Source organism: Somniosus microcephalus, chromosome 11 (assembly GCF_052327205.1).
Source record: "Somniosus microcephalus isolate GS21.2 chromosome 11, FLI_Smic_1.0, whole genome shotgun sequence".
NCBI classification, from domain to species: Eukaryota; Metazoa; Chordata; class Chondrichthyes; order Squaliformes; family Somniosidae; genus Somniosus; species Somniosus microcephalus.
Window position 1 is genome coordinate 42,777,705 of NC_140997.1, and position 19,973 is coordinate 42,797,677.

The following is a 19,973-nucleotide window of genomic DNA, read 5'->3' on the forward strand; positions in this document are numbered from 1 at the left end:
ACAGCTAAATGTAGGGGTACGATTAGCAATTGAATACTGCTGTGTAGTGTTTGCTTATTCAGTGGAAGTTGAGATTGGAGTACAAAATGGTGTGCTTCATGTGCCAACAAATTATAGAGAAGAATGTTCTGACCAGTGCAGCACAGCAGTAAATCTTCCTTATCTGTAGAAAACTGAGAGGCACTGTTGAGAGGTACCGTACTCGTATGTAATCCCCTCATTCATGGGCACATCTCGCCTTCTTGGGCTTTACAGAATACAAAGCAATGTCCTACGTGCAAAGTTATTTCATGGTTACATCAGGCGACTATATTAATCCTGCTATAGACCATTCAATGTTTACCAACCAGGTATCTGAATGAATGATTAATTCAGTTGCAATATCAGCAGGTGAATAATCAAAGGAGAAAAAACCTTTCCCTGAAATGAAAGTTTAGCTCATATGAGAGTGTTTTCACAGAATCACAGAAACCCCACAGTGCAGATAGAGGCCATTTCGGCCCATCGAGCCTGCACCGACACATATCCCACCCGATCCCCGTAACCCCTACACCAACACATATCCCACTCTATCCCCGTAACCCCATGTATTTAATCCCCCTAACACTAAGGGTCAATTTATCATAGCCAATCAACCTAACCCGCACATCTTTGGACTGTGGGAGGAAACCGGAGCACCCGGAGGAAACCCACGCAAACACGGGGAGAATGTGCAAACTCCACACAGACAGTCACCCGAGGCCGGATTCGAACCCGGGTCCCTGGCGCTGTGAGGCAACAGTGCTAACCACTATGCCACCGTGCTGTGATGAAAGTTGAACTCCAAAAGATCAAATCCTCTCTCTTTTTGTAGTGAAAGGAACAGATGGTAAAAACCATTACCACAGAACTAATTTTATTTTTTTAACAAGGCGGAATTGCAAATAGGATACTGTCTCGTGAGTAATACTGCACAACTACCTGTTGAGTACAATCTATTCAAAACATCTCCAGTGCTTCCAGAAAGATGAGTAATTTCACAGGAAGGATCTTGCATTTAGAAGCCCAATTAGAAAACCTCTAATAAAAGTATATACATCGAGTTTCTATGGTGATGGCTGTACCCTGGTCAGAGCCAAAGATACAAACAAGTACTTGAACAAATTTCATTTGTAATGCCCACTGCAGTTGACATTGTATTGCTTTGCTGGTGCCTGACTATCAGGAGGCAATTAGAGTTGTAATGAAGGCATGAGGCTACATTTGTTTCCAGGGTCTTGGAGCTGGAACTTCAGCTCCTGAGCCATGTCCTGCTCCATGTCTGCTTTTGCCAGTTGCCTATTTTTCAAAAGTAATTTTATTTGTTCGCTGACTCTGATCCCACATTTCCCCAGGCAGATCTATCTTTTAAGCCATTGCTGGATTTCTACCAGTCATGAGCATTCCCGCATTGACCACTAAATTCATGAGCTGTAAGGCCTCGCTGTCTGCCAGTGAAGCCTTGAAGCTTAAAGCAACTTTGTTGCACCCCTAGATTTACTTGTGCTTTAACTATTTCTGTAACAATTCGGTGCAGTTCAACTGCAAGTCATGGTACAATGGAGGCTTATTATCATGCATCCTTTTCTTTGGCCGTGCAATTACTAAGCATCACAATTTGTCACAGCACATTACAATCCCCTCTGTTTAACCTTGCATGCCTTTGAGTTGAAACTTGTGTTCCATTGTTTGGATGTTAGAGCTTTGCATTGTTTTATGAACTACACAGAAGGCACCAGAATGTCGAGACAAATGTTCTCCAACGGGAGACTGTCCATTTAATAAATCAAAGCAAAGTCTAGCTAGGTGGTTAGTAGAACCTGTTTTGTTCTGCTGATGACTGAGTCTCTGGAAGGTCCATTTATGCTGTGCTGTACTACTTTCTGGATCAGTTTCTAAATGCTGTCCTTTGACAGCACCTCGGGTTTTGTAATTCAGTCCTAAGTGCAGGTGTGCATTCCAATCTGTGTTTATTCCAGCTTTCCTTTATTGGGTCTAAGCCCTGGTTCTGGAATTAGTAGGTGTCAGCTGTGGATCAGTTGATAGAACGCCAGTCCCATTCCAGAGACTTGAGCACAAAATCTAGGTTGACATTCCAGTGCAGTACTGAAGGAGTGGTGTACTGTCGGGTGCCGTCTTTCGGATGAGACGTTAAATCAAGGACCCGTCTGCCCTCTCCGGTGGACGTAAAAGATCCCATGGCATTATTTTGTCCTGGCCAATATTTATCCCTCAACCAGCATCGCTAAAACAGATCTCTGGTCACTATCACATTGCTGTTTCAGGGACCTTGCTGTGTTCAAATTGGCTGCCACGTTTCCCACATTACAACAGTGACTGCACTTTGAAAGTACTTCATTGGCTGTAAAGCACTTTGATCGTGAAAGGGGCTATATAAATGCAAGCCTTTCCTTCTATATGTGTATAGCAGAAATGTATAGCTATTTCCAAATTATTGAACCTCTTAATTGTTAAAACATCCATAGAATCTCCCCTCATCTGGTTTTATCTTAGCTTGTTTATAACTGGTGAAGAAACCATATGCAATTTGATTCCTTTTTTGCACGTTTACAAATACCCAATTCCCTGAAACCCAGCACTTTACAGTCAGAAGAAACTTTGCTTTCACTCTGCCACCGATTACAGTGGTGGGAAAGCTAAATCGAAGTAACTGGCAGCCAAAAAACCTTGGTACGATACTGACTTCCTGCCCACCTTGAGCACCGGTGCCACTGCCCAAACTGGAGTCGGTAAGTGCTTACTGGTGCTGTGGTGACATGGTATAAAACTGGCAAAATAAAAAAGGAGCTTCTTTTATAAATGGTGTCAGTGCTGCCTGCATGTGTAGCCATTAGCATGTATTTTAAACTCTGCGGGTGAGGAGCCACCACACCGGTAAGGGCTCCGAAACCTGATGCAGTGGTGAGACAAGTTGGAGGCACATTTTAATCCACCACTCTCGCTCCCTCGGAAATAATCCAATATAAACAGTGGTTTCGCTGGTAGTGAAATGCAAATGTGCAAAACCAGGTTCAAAAGCAGCTGCGCCCTATAAATGAGGTGCAAGAGAGCTACCAAAGCACAGAGTGAGTGTATGCAATTGCTAAGATTAATCAGCAAGGAGTGGCAGCAGTCATGACTAGAACATACTCCAGAGATTAATGAATCACTCTGGCCTAAACAGATGGCTGGACAGGTGTGATAATGCAGCAATTGGGGAGTCTGCCTTCGGTTGTTGCCACTGTTCTTCTGAGACTTACTGGCTCACAAGAGCTGAGTCATCATCTGCCACACAGCATGAGTCTGTCCTCTTACAGTGTTCTATTCAAGTGAAGAGTGACTATTAAACAGTTGGTGTGATTTCAGTTCATATCCTAATGGTAGATCGCCAATATTTTCATCTTTGCAGTTGGTTGTTGTGCAGACAGCAGGACGGTGTAGGATCACAAGGCAGATTATTTTTTTTAAAGTTAGTTTAAATATAATAATACTCCTTGCAGTTGAGGTAATTTTAAAAGCTTGTTTTGGTATGGCTCGCTCTACACAGTAGTTAAAACAATTTTGATACTTTGATGTTTCAAATACAAGATTCAAATGGGAGGTAAACTAGAAGTATTGGGTGTACAAAATAATGGACTAAAATTGTGTAATTTGTGAAACAAGGTTAACTAGTTAGAACTCCTGCAGTTAGATAGTTTGTGAAACCACTGAAGTTCCTGAAGCAATTGTGAAACTATACAGGCAAACCTAAAAAGCACAGGAATTTATTCTTTTGCCACCGCCTCCATGTATTTGAGTTATATTTTGTGCTGTACGCACTAATAGTACCAGCCTCTAAAGTGAATGGCCAGGTTGTAAAAAAGACCATGGCTTATTTTAAAATTTTCATTTGCTAAGTTTATGGCTGTAGAATAATGTTTAAAGTTCTGTATGTGTTTATAGCTTGAAAATTGGCTATTGTAATAAGTCACAAGCTTGTTAATTAGTCACAGTTTAACAGTCTTAAACATTGACAAATTTTAATGGTAACACTTTGGTTTTGAACCAATTTTTGGGGGAGGGGGTGTTTGAGTGGGGTCATTGTCTCTAAACATGGTGCTGGGAAACGTAACATGAGATTTTTCCCTCAGTCATGACTTTCCCATTTAAGCAGAAGATTGAATTGAATTTTTAAAGGAGAATACACTGCAGGTTGGAAAATGCCACCTTTGTCATTACACCCACTCAATCCTCAGCTCATGGACTGTTTGTAAAGCATCTTGACATGTTTCAGACAGGAACGTGGAACAGTTTCCTTAAGGGGTTGAATTTCTACTTGAAAGAGCAGTAGTGAGTCAGTGACTGAGCAGTGCTCCACACATTCCTTCCCACTAAATCATCAACAGTAACAGGGGGGGTGGGGGGAAGGCTGGGCAATTTTGTTGGCTTTGGAAGAATCCTGTATGCTGAATAGACATTCTTGAGTCATATGCTTGTTGTTGGGCCGTCCTTTTAATTGTGATCTCTTGTAAAAAAACATTCTCCTTAGCAATTATCTCCCCTCCTTTCCTGCAGGGGCTGACTGCTGGGGTACAATTCCACAGGCACCCTCTACTACCCTGCAAAAGTGATGATTCATTTATGTGTGAGCCTTGACTGAGCATCTGCAAGCAGTTTAACCCTGGAAGGGGGGCATTACAACTGACCCATATCTTGTCCTTGCCTGGTATTCCCACACACACACAGTCCCAGCAGGGGTTAATGGGTAGCGATCTGGTTGGGGGACCTGCTTTTCCCCCCCTCCCCACCCCCCCCCTCAACTGTGCCCCTACTGCTATCCTGATGAGATCACATAATTTAGCATAGACCAAGAATTAGATGTTGAAGCTCCCTGGTCAGTGCAACACCACTACTTCCTGTAAACACTCACTGAGCCAATGCAAAAGCAAAAGTTAATTTTTTAGCTCTTTGGGGAGCGGGAGAGGGGGAGGGGGAGAAACCTGAAACATTAATTCATGATATGGGGACATTGTGTTTTGACTTTTGAGCCATTACTTTTTTCAAATCTTGGACAGTCAGTCATCACCTTTATAAGATACTGTTGATCTAGTTATACTTCCTCCTATTCTATTTCTTATCCCCACGCCAAGGTCATTGTTTTTAGTATTGTGAATCTCAAGGACACTAGGGAGGACCATTACCGTGAGGTTCCCACACTATTTGTTCCAATTGTAAAATTACTTGTTTAGGCAGGCACTATTTTTAAAAATTGTATTTACATAATTATTAACAGTATGAAGCTAATTGTGAATTTTGTATTCCATAACTGCTGCCATTCTGCTTTGTGGGTCTGGTCCTGTGGGAACCTACCCTCTTTATATTGTGGGGTGGATTCCACAGCAGCTGAAATAGAAAAACTGCATGTACCTGTCCAGTAGTAGTGCCGTTTTAAGGCATCTTTAGCATTTGAGGGAGTGTCCCAGAAGAGTAGAACTTGGGAGACCACCACCATTTTGCCCCTTCCTTTGCATTTCTTTGTCGATGCTTCCAATCAAAGCTTTTGGAGGCCAGTAACCTGCAATTCTTGTGTAGAAGGTAATAAAAATGCAGCTCCTTACCTTTTCATTTAAGTAGAAACCCCCCAAGTGCATAGCAGCTTGGTCTCTGATGCTGTGTGGTGTCTAGAGGTACCCCATCTATTTCAAAATACGATTCAAAGCATAAAAGTTTATAACACAGTACGAGGGCATTCAGCCCATTGTGTCTGTGCCGGCACTTTGCTAGAGCAATCCAAAACTAATCCCACTACCCTGCCCTCTTCCCCATAACTTTGTATCTTCCTCGGCTTCAATTATTTTTCCATTTTCTTTGAAAATATGTAAAACCTTCTGCCTCAACCACTCAGTGGTAAAGTGTTCCATGCTCCAGCGGTAAAGTGTTCCATGCTCCAGCAACCTTCTCCATTTAAAAAAAAAAAATTCTCCTAACTCTCTTCCTCACTCTTATCAATGAGAATTTTAAATTGATGACCCCTTGTCACTGACTCTCCAACCAGAAGAAATAGTCTCCCTATTCACTCTTATCAAAATGTTTCTTAATTTCTCCAGGAATTGAGGATGAATCTCCACGATACTGCTGCGAGCAACCTGGGAGAAAAATCATAGGGGCATTCAAAAAAAAGTTTTTTAATTTCATTTTCTTTTGACACTTTTTGTTTGTTAGTTATAAAAATGAGTTGGGGGGGGGGGGGCGTGGGGGGAAAGGCTGTTTTAACAGTCAAGAATCATCCAATTGAGTCATAGGCCTGGATTTTGCGGTGGGTATACACCGTCATACTGCCTTTGAAATCCACTGCAAGTTCGGGATTTCCAATCCCAAACTTGCGGTCTGTCAACGTACGCATTGATGGGCCACCTACTCCACCACTGAAAACCTAATTGCTGGTGCAGAGTTGGGTTATTTGCCCACCAACCCAGCAATTACGTTTGGAAAATTTTACGGCTGGTGGAAACAGCGTAATGAAAAAAATGCTTTTTTTTACATCCAGGAACATTAAAAGCTTTAATGCGAAGCAATCCTAGTGTATGTTAAAGCTGCGGGGTTTTAAAAAAATTTTAAAAATTTCATAACTTTCTACACAGTGCACAGTATTTGCTTAGAAGTGGGAATTGAGTAATGAATTGGCTTCCCACGATAAAAGCTAAATCTCGAAGTGTTTTAAAGGCTGTAGTAATTTAAATGAAAGATTATCTGTTTTCTGATTGGAGGACCAGGCCCACGCGATTCCAGGTACGCTTCCGCACAGGCTGCGTCCCTGGGATCCGTGGCCCATTACACTACCCTCCTACTCTGAAGGTACGGCGCCCACTGCAATTTTTGGCCCATAGAGTCTGCTCGCTTTGCAATGGGCGTGGGAAGACAGTGCACCATGAGGATAGACTTGTTGGGCGACCAGTGGTATGCGCGTGGGGATTGGCAGTGGGATCTCATGCAATGAAACCTTCAGGGATACATCTGACCATAGTTTGGTATCATCCTGGTGAATCTATGCTATATGTTCTCAATGGCTCTCCTTCAGTGTACAAGTGACTACACTTCAAAAAAGTACTTCATTGGCTGTAAAGCGCTTTGGGACGTTCAGTGGTTGTGAAAGGTGCTATATAAATGCAAGTCTTTCTTTAAAAGTACTGTTTTTTTTGTTTCTGGTTAAAGTACTAGGAAAAGGTCTGTATAGACCAGCAAGTGTAAAACTACTCTGCTGGCCTGTCCAGAAAGAAAACAAGCCTGCCTATGTGAGGTTAATGTTGCCTGCAGAGTCATCTACAGCAAACCTCTTGTTGGGTTTCAAACCATCCAAAGGCAGCAGTGTCAATCTGTTTGTGCTGCAGTTTGCCATCAGCAGGAATGCAGTCATCGACAGTGTGATGAAATAAAGGCACTATTAATTGCACCGTAAATGTAAACTCATACAACGCATCTAGGATTAATGCCTCAATCGGTAATTCCCTATTTAAATACAATGGTCCGGATTTTCCGGGGCCTATTATATGCGGTCGTAAGTGCATGCGATGCACACGCGCAAAAATCAGGAATTTGCGATCTGTCAAGTTTCAGCTTGACCGATCATCCGCATGGGCAAGAAATGGACATTTGCTGGCAGAGTTGCCCCACTACTACCCAGCGAATGCCCACGAAACTCTTATGCCTGGTAAAAGCAGGCCTTTTACCAGCATACGGTAAATAAATATTTAAAATAAAAAACCTTTAAAATTAGTTTAGGTTATTTTTGGCCCCTTTAAAAATGTTTTAATTTATTTTTCAAAAATTTTTATTTTTTGTTTGAAATGTTTCATTAAATTGTATTTTAATTAATTTTTAACGTGATGATTTATTTTTATTTCAGTTATGAAAATGTGTTTTTTTAGGGGATTCCTATTCGTGCTTATGGAGATTCCGTACATAAACGGAATCCCCATAAATGTAATGGGAATCCCCCTTTGTGATTGGTTGGGCCGACCCAAGTGATCCCAGGGACATTTGCGAACCGCACGTGCCCCTGGGATACGTGGGCCTTTACGCAGGTGTGCGCCCGCAGGCCCAGGACCGCAAGAGTCCGACGATACGGAGGCACCGGGTAGGTGCGTACTTCTCTTGCGGATCGGAGGCATTCACCCGCAGGAAGCCGCCGACCGCAATTTCCAGCCTAATATAACCCACAACAGTCCATAGATGTGCAAATCTAATGTAAGACTATGTTTTCTGAGCCCTTTCCTAACAGTAAATACTGTATAGCCATTCCTGTTGTTACAAACCTCTGCCTGTTTATAATTTATTGCATCCAACGTCATTCCAATTTTTTTTCAGGAGGGCAATGGGTTCAAGTGGATTGGTAACTGCTAAGCTGTGTCATAATACAGCTTTTAGGTTAATGATTAGCTTTACCTTAGGTTATTTTGCTTTCCTTTTTGATCGTTTTTGTGTTTTTTTAGTTGGATGAATTTGTTTTGGACAAAATCCCTTGTATTTTTCTAAATTTGAAGAGGAAGTCATACATAGGGAGAAATGTTTCTCACATTGTTTAATCATATTTAGCACACTGGAATACTGTACTCTCAACAGTTTGAGTCACAATGGGACACGGCGCACTAAAGAGCCAGCTTAATTTGCTGATTCATCTGCTGGAGTGATGGCATTGTGCCAAGACTTGGCACGTACATCAAAGGCAGTGTGCTGAAAACTAGCTTTGGCATGAAATAATGTTGGTAAATTGTTCTATTGATCTGCGTACAACATTAAATATATATTTTAAAAGGTCTTCATTTATGTAGTGCCGATTAGGTTACAGTCCTGACCAGCAGCAATATGTTTCTCTTGGAATTACGCATTTCCTGAAATTTGCCTACGGTGCAGCTGATGTTGGATTGTGTCAAGGCAACTGATATCATGTAGTGGCATTATAATTGGGTGGCAGAGCACAGCTGAAGCTGTTTCAATTAACACCTTGCCGCCTCTTTGTCTTCAGGAACCAGTGGGAGCCTTTATGTATATTCACCACCTTTTTAACTTGTGATGCTGTTTGCCTCAGTGATTTGGCTGTCAGCCTCTTGAAATCCTACTTGTTTGACAGTTGGCAGCTCGTACAGATAAAACTGTGCTTTTGAAATTGTGAACTGTGAAATGAGATCCCATCTTTGACGACTATTTAACATCTTTGGGTGGGGGGTGCACCTTTAAAATTCAGGGGGAGCCAATCCTCTAAGTAGAGCAGCAGCCATCTTTATTTTCTCCTCTCTGGTTTGTGCATTGTTCCCAACAATTCTCGTGGCTTCTGTGCAATGAACCCATGCTTTCAGCTTGAATTTTCTTATGTCTTGGTTGCCCACAATGATGGGATGCAAGTTCAGTCACGCACTGTGATTGTACAGTGCCATTGTATGTGACTTGGGGGAAGAGTGTTTTTTTTTCTAGGGGTGGACACTGTTGTTGGGTGGGGGGCAGGAGTGTTCAGGGGTACAAGGAAATATTCAGACCTTGTCTGTGATTGAAACCATGGGAATAGGGAGGCCACGTGAGATGTCAAGATTGAGGGGGTGACCGTTAATGAGTAGGAGAGTTCATATGGAGTGAAAGGTTAAGGGAGGACAGGAGAGCAGTGAACTCTGAGGAGAAAGCGCAAGGCGAGTTGAGATGGAGATTGAAATCACCACGGATGAGATGTCGCTCCATGCAGATGCTGGGGAAGGAAGGGAGTGAAGATATCTTGGTGTGATGTGAGCCTTTGGTGAATGGTAGAGAATGAGGATTTTAAAGGAGAGGCAAGTGGGGGTGGTAGAAGATGCGGTTCTCCATGAAGGAACTAGTGCTAGAGGATGGGGCAGGGACCATGGTGAAATTTGGTGATAAAGGCCACCCTGCCACTATGGCACTTTGGGTGGTGGAAAGCAAAGCCAGGCGGGGCGTCTTCAGTAAGAGACGAGATGTCCTCACCCATGAGCCAAGTTCTGTCAAGGCCATGTGTCAATGCAATCACTCATAATATGGTCATGGTTGGCAAGGGCCTTGTTTACACATTCTGTAGGGAGGTACGAAGAGGGGCGGTGATCGTTGATCCGCTGGTCGAGTCCACTGGTTCAGCAGTGGGAGAAGTGAGTGGGACGAGCAGAAGGTTGCCAAGATTAGCCCCCAGTGGGTGTGCTGGGTGGGAATGTCGGCGAGAGAGGAGGATGAAGCAGTTGGGGTTGTTGCTCTGAGGCAGCAACGAGTGCCTCAATGAGCCCTTCGGAGAATGCTGAGAGGGGCAAAGAGGGAAACTGTGGGCTTATTTAAGAGGGAATCAAGCCTGGGATGGCAGCAGGAGAGTAGGAAGGCAGAAGAATAGTGGAGGGTTGAGGTAGGAATTTGGGGTGCCAAAGTATGGGAGGGGCGAAATGAAAGGTAATATAACTGGGTGATGGGAAGGGGTGAAAACAGGAGAGAAGGGCCAAAGAGGGGTAAAGAGAACAGAGGAGAAAAGGGAGATGGAAGCAATAGGCTCAAGTACAGAGCAGTCACCCAAATGTGCAGAGAAATGGACACCGTGGAAATGGAACAGGCCTTCTTGATGTCTTACAGGTTTTATACTAAAAGGGTGTCATTTTTTACACTTGCAAAAGAGAGTGCACAATATATGAAAATAATGATACACAACAGGCTGTAGCACTGCCATCCTGTCATGAATTGGTAGCGGTCAAAGTTCACATTAAACTTTTTTTTAACTTTTCCTGTCTCAGCTCTATCTGGAGAGCATCTTAGACTTTTTGGGCCTGATTCTTCAAATTCTCTCATCTGTGCTTCATGACAGCCGTAAACACCAGCAGGTATGCAGAGAGTTACCGAATCCAGACATATGCAGAGTACGTTGAGAAGAAGCAGGAGGAGAAGCAAACCAAGCGGAAATGGACAGAGGAAAGCTGGCGAGAAGTGGAGAGGAAGAGGCTAAAGACCCAGTACGCTCCACAACCTTACCTTAGCCAGATGTTTGATTTCAGCAGGTGAGTGTTAACAAGTTGAAACACTAACTGTATTTGAGAGCAAATCCACAGTAACAAGTCAACAATGACTGCTGATTTTGTGTTTCGTAACTTTTTTTAATGAAACAGCACTACAGTGTTAACTGGAGTTGTGGGTTATAGGAGTCCTGTTTTTGTAAGCTGAGGTGAAAGCATTCTGTTGCAGTAGCATTCTGTTACAGCTCTTGCCTTAAATGATTTAATTTCACAATTTATTAATTAAAACAGCTATTTGGCACAAAAGCACATTTCAAAATGAACTTGTGTTTTTCTTACGTTTGCACGCATTGTCAGGTGTTGTATTGTGGCCATGGTATTTCTGATTTTGGAAAGGAAAGGCATTAAGGAAAAGAGTAGAGAAAAACAAAGCTAACGCTTTTTTATTAAACACTTAATCTGGGAAATGTTACTTGTAGACAGTTTGAACCATTAACACAGTTGTATTTTGCCGATGGATTTCATGTTTGAAGAACTAGGGACTTCACTGAAGTTGCCATGGGATGAATCTAGTTGAATAGCTTGATGGCTTAAATGATTAAAAATACCATAAATGAACTAATCTGCAATTTGAATTAGCAGTTTACTAAGATTACAAAATTTTGAAACCAGTTCTTTTATAACCTGTCCTTAAAATTGTCTACTGACTTAATTTGGAAAGTGGGACGTGAAAATTATCATATTTGTAATGTATGGCTGGAATTTTCATGCTGCCGTGCGTGCGGGATTGTAGGCGGGTCAGGAGTGAAAGTCGGAATAAATCGGAGCGTGTTGGGAACCAGCCGTCATCCCACCTCCTTGCGCCTTTAACGCTGGCGTGTTTGCCAGTGTGGCACGGACCCGAACGGCGCAGGCGGGTGACCTAATTTAGATCATTATTACCTTGTTGTCGGACCCTTAACCGTGTTTTTAACCAGACCTTTTGAATTTCACTGCATGACCATGGGAATCACACAGCTCGGGAACCACGTCTGTCAAGCCTTTGAGCGAGGTCATTACTGCAGAGCATGGCAAGCACAACAAATACTCCCACATGACACCTGCTTACATTCATACAGAGAGGCTCTTGCTGAGTGCATTTTGAGCACAGATTTAGGTGCCTTTTCTGCAAATTCGGAAGCCACTCTCCGCTCATTGCTACTACCTATCACACCATTGACAGATTGCTTCTCTGATCTCCACTTGCGCTGCCATCAATCGATCAGCATGGGTGCCGTTTATACTGTCTCACCTTGTCCTCAAAATCAGACCATGATAAGCAACAGCAACACCACCAACCTTCTCAACGACCTGATGTTCCACAGGACAGAGGGCTTCAGCACAAGGCTGCAGCGTGACGGAGGTGCTACCCCAAACACAGGGTATACAGGCAGAGGATGAGCTTCCTCAACATGACTGAGCAGCAGTGCCAAAGAATCAGGCTATCGTGCCAGGTCGTCGCAGACATTTGCAGCTTGCTGGAGCAAGAGCTGCAGCCCAGAGGACTTGGTGGACATGCCTTAAAGTCACCAGCGCCCTCAACTTCTTCGCCTCAGGCTCCTTCCAGGGATCTGCAGTCAGCCACCCACAGATGCATTACACAGGTGAGCCAATTACATCAACTTTGCCACAGATGAAGCCAGTTTGACTGAGCGGGCGCTCGGCTTTGCCGCTCTGGCTGACTTCCCACTGCTGCAGGGCATCATCAACTGCACACATGTGGCCACCAGGACACCCCATCATCACCCAGGAGTGTTTATGAACCACAAGAGCTTCCACTCCCTCAATGTGCAGCTGCTCTGCAACCATAGGAAGATTATCATGCATGTGTGTGCCAAATTCCTTGGCAGCTGTCATGACTCTCCTCCTGCGCCAGTCTACCCTCCCTCAGCTCTTCGCACTGTCAAACAGACGTTCCGGCTGGCTGCTTGGAGATGAGGGCTATCCACTGAAGACGTGGCTCATGACACCCTTGAGAAGGCCGAGGAGAGATATAATGAAAGTCACATGTCCACCAGATGTCATAGAGCTTCAGATGCCTTGACGGATCTGGAGGAGCCCTTCAGTATGCACCAGCCAGGGTCTCCAGAATCATAGTCATCTGCTGCGCTCTGCACAACGTAGCGCAGCAGCAAGGATTAGCGCTGCATGAGGAGCAAGATGCAGAGCGCACAGCGTCTTAGGAGGAGCATCAGGTGGAAGACGAGGAGGAGGAGCAGGAGGAACCAGAGGTCCAGATGCCACCAGTACCTGAGCACATTGCTGCCCGGGAGACCAGGGATGGACTCATCATGTATACTGTATTTGCTGCTCACGATGCGGTCTCCTCTACATTGGGGAGACCAAACGCAGATGGGGTGACCGCTTTGCGGAACACCTCCGTTCAGTCCGTAAGGGTGACCCCGAGCTTCCGGTCGCCTGTCATTTTAAATCACCGCCCCATTCCCACTCGGACCTCACCGTCCTTGGCCTCTTGCATTGTTCCACGGAAGCTCAACGTAAACTCGAGGAACAGCACCTCCTCTTCCGATTAGGCACTTTACAGCCTTCCGGACTCAATATCGAGTTCAACAATTTCAGATCATAACCTCGACCCCATTACATTTTTACTTATATTTTTCATCCACACCTTTGTTTTGGTTCCCCCCCCCGCCCCCTTTTTTTCTCTCTCCCACATGGCAGCTGTCTCCCATTCTGCCAGCGCATTTCACACCTAATCTGAGCCGTCTTTTGTCTCCACTAGTCCTATCACCATCTCGTCTCGTTTTGAATACCTCTTTAACGTCTCTTCTTTTCTTTTGTTCTCTCCCAGCCCCTTAATCTATTTCATTCCCTGTGCCTCTTTAGTCTTGATAAAGGGTTTTGACCCGAACCGTTGACTCTAATTTCTCTCCATGGATGTTGCCTGGCCTGCTGAGTTTTTCCAGCATTTTCTGTTATTATTATGGCCTCATCATGGCCAGATTTACTTAACTTCCTACATTACACCCATATGGCTTCCACCGCCCCACCCCCAACCCACCACCAAACAACATCATAAAGCATTCCTACAATGCCCAAGCCATTCCTTTCATACTGACCCCCATTTCTGGAGGTAACGTTATGTCTCAACATTCACTCCAACTCACTAAGCCACTTCCGAAGTAACAGACAAATATGGGCATAGTGGTGTAAATAAGTAGTTTTATCTGTGACATAACCGTAATGGAACCTTAACAAAAACACTTCTTTAAACATCCATGTGCTTACCCTTGTGCATCTACTTCTGTGTCATTTTTCTTTTACGCGTGCTTCTACGAGGTGCAACCCCTGTGGCTTCAGCAGAGACAGAGGCAGCCTGCTCACTTCCCTGCTGCGACTGCTTTTGGCAGACGTCCTCTGGGTTTTGGAGTCAGTGAGGGCCCTGCCAAAGTCTGCTCCTCCTGCGACTGCAGGGGCAGACTCGGCCATCGCGATCCGAGGAGGCATCTGGGGCTCTGACTGGGGGAGGCAATGGGGAGAAGTGTTGGCGCTTTGAGAGGAGCCCCCACTTCCATGTTCCCCCCCCTCCACCCCCCTACCCATCATCCCTCCCATGGGCCACCCGCACTTCCTTGCTAGCAAGGAGCTGGAGAGCACCTTGCTGCACATGAGGACCCAAGTCTACGTTGACATCCCTTCTAGAGAAGAGGTCTGTGAGCCTCTGCCATCTGTCCTCCATAGATAGCATATGCTCATGTGAGTGGCGCATTAGCTGCTCCATGCAGGTGGCCATCCTATCCATGGAAGAGCCTACAGTTGCCATCGCCTGTGACATGGTGGTGCTCATGTTGGAGATGGACTCCTCCATTCTCTGGACATTTACAGCCATCGCGGCCACAAAACCTGTCACAGTCTCCTGCACTTCTTCCTGCACCTCCAGGATCGCCCTCTTCCTTGATGGCCCCGAGGTTCAGTGTCTGCATGCAGCTGAGCAGAGCTGGGAGTATCCTGTGCCCTCTGGCAAGGAGTCTCCACTGTTGTCCCTGTCTCCACCATCTCCTCTTGCTCACTTGTGTCTTGTGAGACACCAGGTGACAACACTATTCTTTCTCGCATAGGACCCACCGAGGTGTGCGTATCTGTGCTGGCGGTGGATGCGCTTATGTCTGGTGACGGTGCACCCTTAGAGGCTGGAGGCTCCTCTGAGGAGTCGTCTTCCTCTTCCATCTGGACAGTGCGGGGGGGGCTCTTGATGGACCTGTGGGAGAGTAAAGAGATGATTTAGAATCATGATTTAAGAATGGGTAACGATACCATTATGCACATGATGAAAATTCACTGGCTGCTGACATCAGTCCCCATATGAGTGACTGCTGTGTGCCATGTGGTTGTATGCGATGTAATTCTGTCACCAGGTTGCTGAGAGGGCCCCCTCTCTCCATCTCCCGCCACCAGCTGCTCCGCAACTCCGGAGACCTCCTGGGCCACCTCCAGTTCTCTCCCTCTCCCTGTTATTGTGGGCTCTCTTCTGCAAGAAGGGGAAAAAAAGAGAAGTTTGAGTGAGAGTGATGGCATGAGTCTAAGGAATGTGTGGGTTAAAACTTGAGGGTGACTATGAGGGAGTGTCATGCCAATGCCAAATGGCCTCCTTGTGCGTTGTTAGTTGGTATGATTGCTTTAGGATGTGTGTGAGGGGTGGTTAGTCAGATGGGAATGTGAGTATGTAGATAGAGAGGGATGAGAGGACGTGCAAGGTATGTTAATGTGAGGAGCAGGCTTGGGAAGGCAGAGTGATGGGGATGTGATGAGAGGCACAGCAGGATGAAGTTGAGTGTGGCTTTGCACTCACCTTTCCTGATCTCATCAGATCATTGAAGTGCTTCTGGCACTGCACCCGGGTCCGCCTCGCCGCATCCCTGCTGTTGACCTCTCTTACTATTTGGAGCCAGGCTCTCTGGGAAGGTCTCTTCTGCCCATCAGCAGGGAAGAGGACCTCCCTGCGTGCGCTGACACCCTCCACAAGAATATGTAGGGAGTCATCGGAAAACCTGGGTGCAGCTCTCTGCCCCTGTGAAGCCATGTGTGCAAGGCTGAGCAATAAGCAGATGGTGATATGAACTGCCTGCACAATCCTAGATGAACCTTCAAATGTAATGTGGCCATGGCTCCTTTAAATATCCCGGCTGGAAATGAGTCATCGATGATTTCACCAGACCCGCACCATTTAATAGAGCCGGGAAATGCACAGGCCTGTCTTAATAGGCGCCATTAAGGGAAAGTCACTCTGAGGGGCAGGATGAAAAGAAGAACAAAGTCCCGACCCGCCACACTGACTGCCCGCACCCGACCAGCCCAGGTAATGAAAATTCTAGCCTATGATTGGGGACTCTTGCTTGAGAGTGTAGGTGCAAGTTGGGCTTTGTAATGGTGTCATCATTTCTATGTAGGAACACACTAAATTTGCAGGTTTTTGGGAAACTGGTTGTTTTGCATTGTAAAGTTTGGTAAATCTGGATGTGAAGAAATGTCTTACTTTTAAATGTTGAATGTGGTGTCCTTTGCATTATTTTGGTAGATTTTAATGTTCAGACTCATTAAAAAAAGATATTTATGTATATTCATATATAATAATCCCAGCTTAAGTTTGAGACTGTATTTGGCACTTGAAGTTTTTTATTTGGTTTACAGTTGTCTGTGGGATCCACGTTGGAACCTGATGTGGTTCTCCAATCAATTAAGATCCAAAGTCTTGTAATTACTAGCTGCTCTGTCCAAACTATTGCAAATGGGAACAAAGAAACCAATTACAATAACTTCTGTTCTGTTCTGAATGTACCCCAGAATGCAGTCCAGAACGATGCAATGACTTCACAAAGCAATGTGATATATCTGGGTGGTTTTATAAATGTGTGGCCAGCACAACCAGTCCAAGCTACTGAAGCATTTGGGAGTCGGAAGTGCGAGCCAAGTTTCAGACACCAGAATTGAGGCACGAGAGTTGAATATGCATTTGTTTTGGGGAGCGAAGATCCTCTTTAACAGAAGCCTCTATGCAGCATATGCTGCTGCTGAAATGTATTGTTCACTGGAGCTTTCAACTGTGGTGGGGGCGTGAAACGTGCAATTTTGGACTGCACGATTTTTCCCATCGGGAGGGGTGTATAACGAGTGGCCATTCCGATATCAACCATTTTATACCCCTACCCAAGTTTTGCCCGTTATGTCTAGTTTATAGGTGTAACCTAAGGAGAAACCGGATCCTAAGTTAATGCAGAAAACATTTTTCCTAATGCTGAGTGAACTGATCAAGTGACACTTGTACAATATATTTGTACCACTACTTGAGTCTAAAACCTGTTCATTTCCATCTTTTGTCCTCAAATTTACCTTTCTGGTTTTTTGTCTCATCTCTTTCCGAATTCCCTCTTAAATTTTGTGCTTGAACTTTCAATCCAAAGGTGGTTTAATGCTCGTTTTCATTCTCACATCTTGGCTACCCGTTATCCAACTGCAGCTAAAAAAATCTCTCCTCACTAAATGTATCTGCTCCTTCTACCATTCGTTCTTTAACTCTGAACTCAAGCAAATCAAAGTTATCAATTCCAGCTTGCCCTCTGTTGAAACCCTCACTCTCAGCAAATTCACGGTTCACCAATAGCACAGGTTCTACTTCTCTTCCACTCATCAGGTTGGCACGAATACAGTTTTTTATTGGCCAGCTTGACTGACTTGAAACAACTCTGCCATCATCCTGCATCTATCCCCAATTGTCTAAGTAATTCAACTAATCTTGATCTTTTCCTAAGAGGTTAAATTATGAAGACAGGTTGCAAAGACTAGGCTTGTATTCCCTTGAGTATAGAAGATTAAGGGTTGATGTAATTGAAGTGTTTAAGATGATTTAAAGAAATTGATGGGATAGACAGAGAAAATGAATTCCTCTGGTGGGAGAGTCCAAAACAAGGGGGCATAGCCTTCAATTAGAGCTAGGCCGTTCAGGGGTGTTGTCAGGAAGCACTTCACTCAAAGGGTAGTGGAAACCTGGAAAACTCTCCTTTTCCTTCCCCCCCCCCCCCCCCCCCAAAAAAGAAAAGCTGTCGAGGCTGGGGGTCAATTGAAAATTTCAAAACTGAGTTTTGTGGTAAACCACTGTTAACCCTGTACAAGTCCAGGCATGTCTCCACCCCTGGCTCCACCCCTAAGCCCGAGTATAAAGGTGACTCACTGTGGTAAACCACTGTTATAGTTATCACTGTATATTGTTCTCACTGTTCTCACTGTCACATCACTACACGAGGTCGCCTCTTGTCGCACTGTTATACCTGGGCTGACCACCTCCGACTCCGCCCATTACCTGCCCAGGTATAAAGGTAGCTGACTGGCTAGTATTCCTCCCTGTTGGATCGGATCACCCACGAGGGTGGGCTCTGTTATTTAGCCAATAAAAACCTTCAGTTACGTTCTTAACTCGTCGCCTTTTATTGGACTAATTGATAGGCATATCAATTTTATTGACTAAATTTTAAAGATGTCTGATAATGAACAGCAACAGCAAGGAGCTCACCCAGCAGCACAGCAACAGCAGCCTCCAGACAACGGGCCACACCAGCCGGCTTGGCTGCAAGCCTTGAAACCACCATACCTGGATCTAAACCCACAGGCACCAAACTCAGCCAACGACTTCAAACACTGGCTGGACTGCTTCGAATCGTACCTGGAGGAAGCCGTCGTCCCTCAGAGATCCAAACTAAGAGTCCTGAAAGCCCAAGCGAGCCCGAGAGTATATACACTCATCCAGGACATGACTACGTACGACGACGCCATCAACCTACTGAAACAGGTAAACTACATGTACACTAGGCATCTCTTAAGATCTCGCCAGCAACAGCCAGGAGAATCGATAGCTGAATTTTCACGAGCGCTGAGACAACTCGGCAGGAACTGTGACTTTAAAGCGGTGACGGCTACTGCGAACATGGAAGACAATGTCCGCGACGCCTTGGTGAGAGGCCTACGTTCCGACTACACACGGCAAAGACTGCTTGAAGCTAAGGACATAGACCTGGACAAGGCCGAAGCCCTCGCCCTCACCCTAGAGGCCACCCAGCAAGACCAGGAAGCGTTTGCCAGGTACTATTCGCGACCCTGGGACTCGGGCCCGACCCCCACCCCACCACCCTTCACAGCGCTGCCCCCGGGACCTACCTCAGCGTCTGCATCACGGATCCGACCGGGCCCGCTAGCCCCGGTACCGGCCCCGACATCAGGCAACCCCGATCGGGCCGCTGGCTGCTTCTTTTGCGGCCAGGAGAAGCATCCGAGGTCGCGCTGCCCAGCCAAAAACTCGACCTGCAAAACCTGCCTCAAGAAAGGCCACTTCTCCAAGGCCTGCAGAAGCAAATCCTCAGAAGCCAGCAGTGCCTCATGCGAACCCTGGGGGCGGCCATCTTTGTGCGGGGCAGCCGAAGCCTGCAGAGCCTCATGGGAAAACCAGGGGCGGCCATCTTTGTGCGGGGCAGCCGAAGCCTGCAGAGCCTCATGGGGAAACCAGGGGCGGCCATCTTTGTGCGGGGCAGCTGAAGCCTGCAGAGCCTCATGGGAACAGCAGGGGCGGCCATCTTTGTGCGGGGCAAACGATTTAAACAGAGCCTCATGTGAACTACGGGGGCTGCCATCTTCGCCGCCATCTTGTCATGACAACGACGCGCTCATCTACACCCTAGCTTCCGTGACCCTGGATCAAGCCCGCCCGCACCACCTGGCCAGCTCAATGATGGACATCAAAGTCAACGGCCACGCCACGACCTGCCTGTTCGACAGCGGAAGCACGGAGAGCTTCATCCACCCAGACACGGTGAGCCACTACTCCCTCCCCGTCCTGCCAACGCGCAGCCGCATCTCGATGGCATCGAGGTCGCACGCCACAGACATCAGCGGCTACTGTGTCGTGACATTGTCGGTTAAAGGGACAGAGTATAAAAATTTTAAACT

At 45.7% G+C, this 19,973-nt stretch overlaps 1 protein-coding gene across 5 annotated transcripts in view; it reads left to right on the plus strand.

Annotated features, from left to right (window-relative positions):
- Positions 1–19,973, plus strand: part of parn (poly(A)-specific ribonuclease (deadenylation nuclease)) — a 134,515-nt gene that overhangs the window by 96,944 nt on the left and 17,598 nt on the right. For all 5 annotated transcript variants that reach the window (XM_086000553.1, XM_086000556.1, XM_086000552.1 and 2 more), the window contains exon 22: positions 10,838–11,027. In XM_086000553.1, the coding sequence (XP_085856679.1) occupies positions 10,838–11,027 (190 nt within the window). The remainder of the gene's footprint in view (positions 1–10,837; positions 11,028–19,973) is intronic.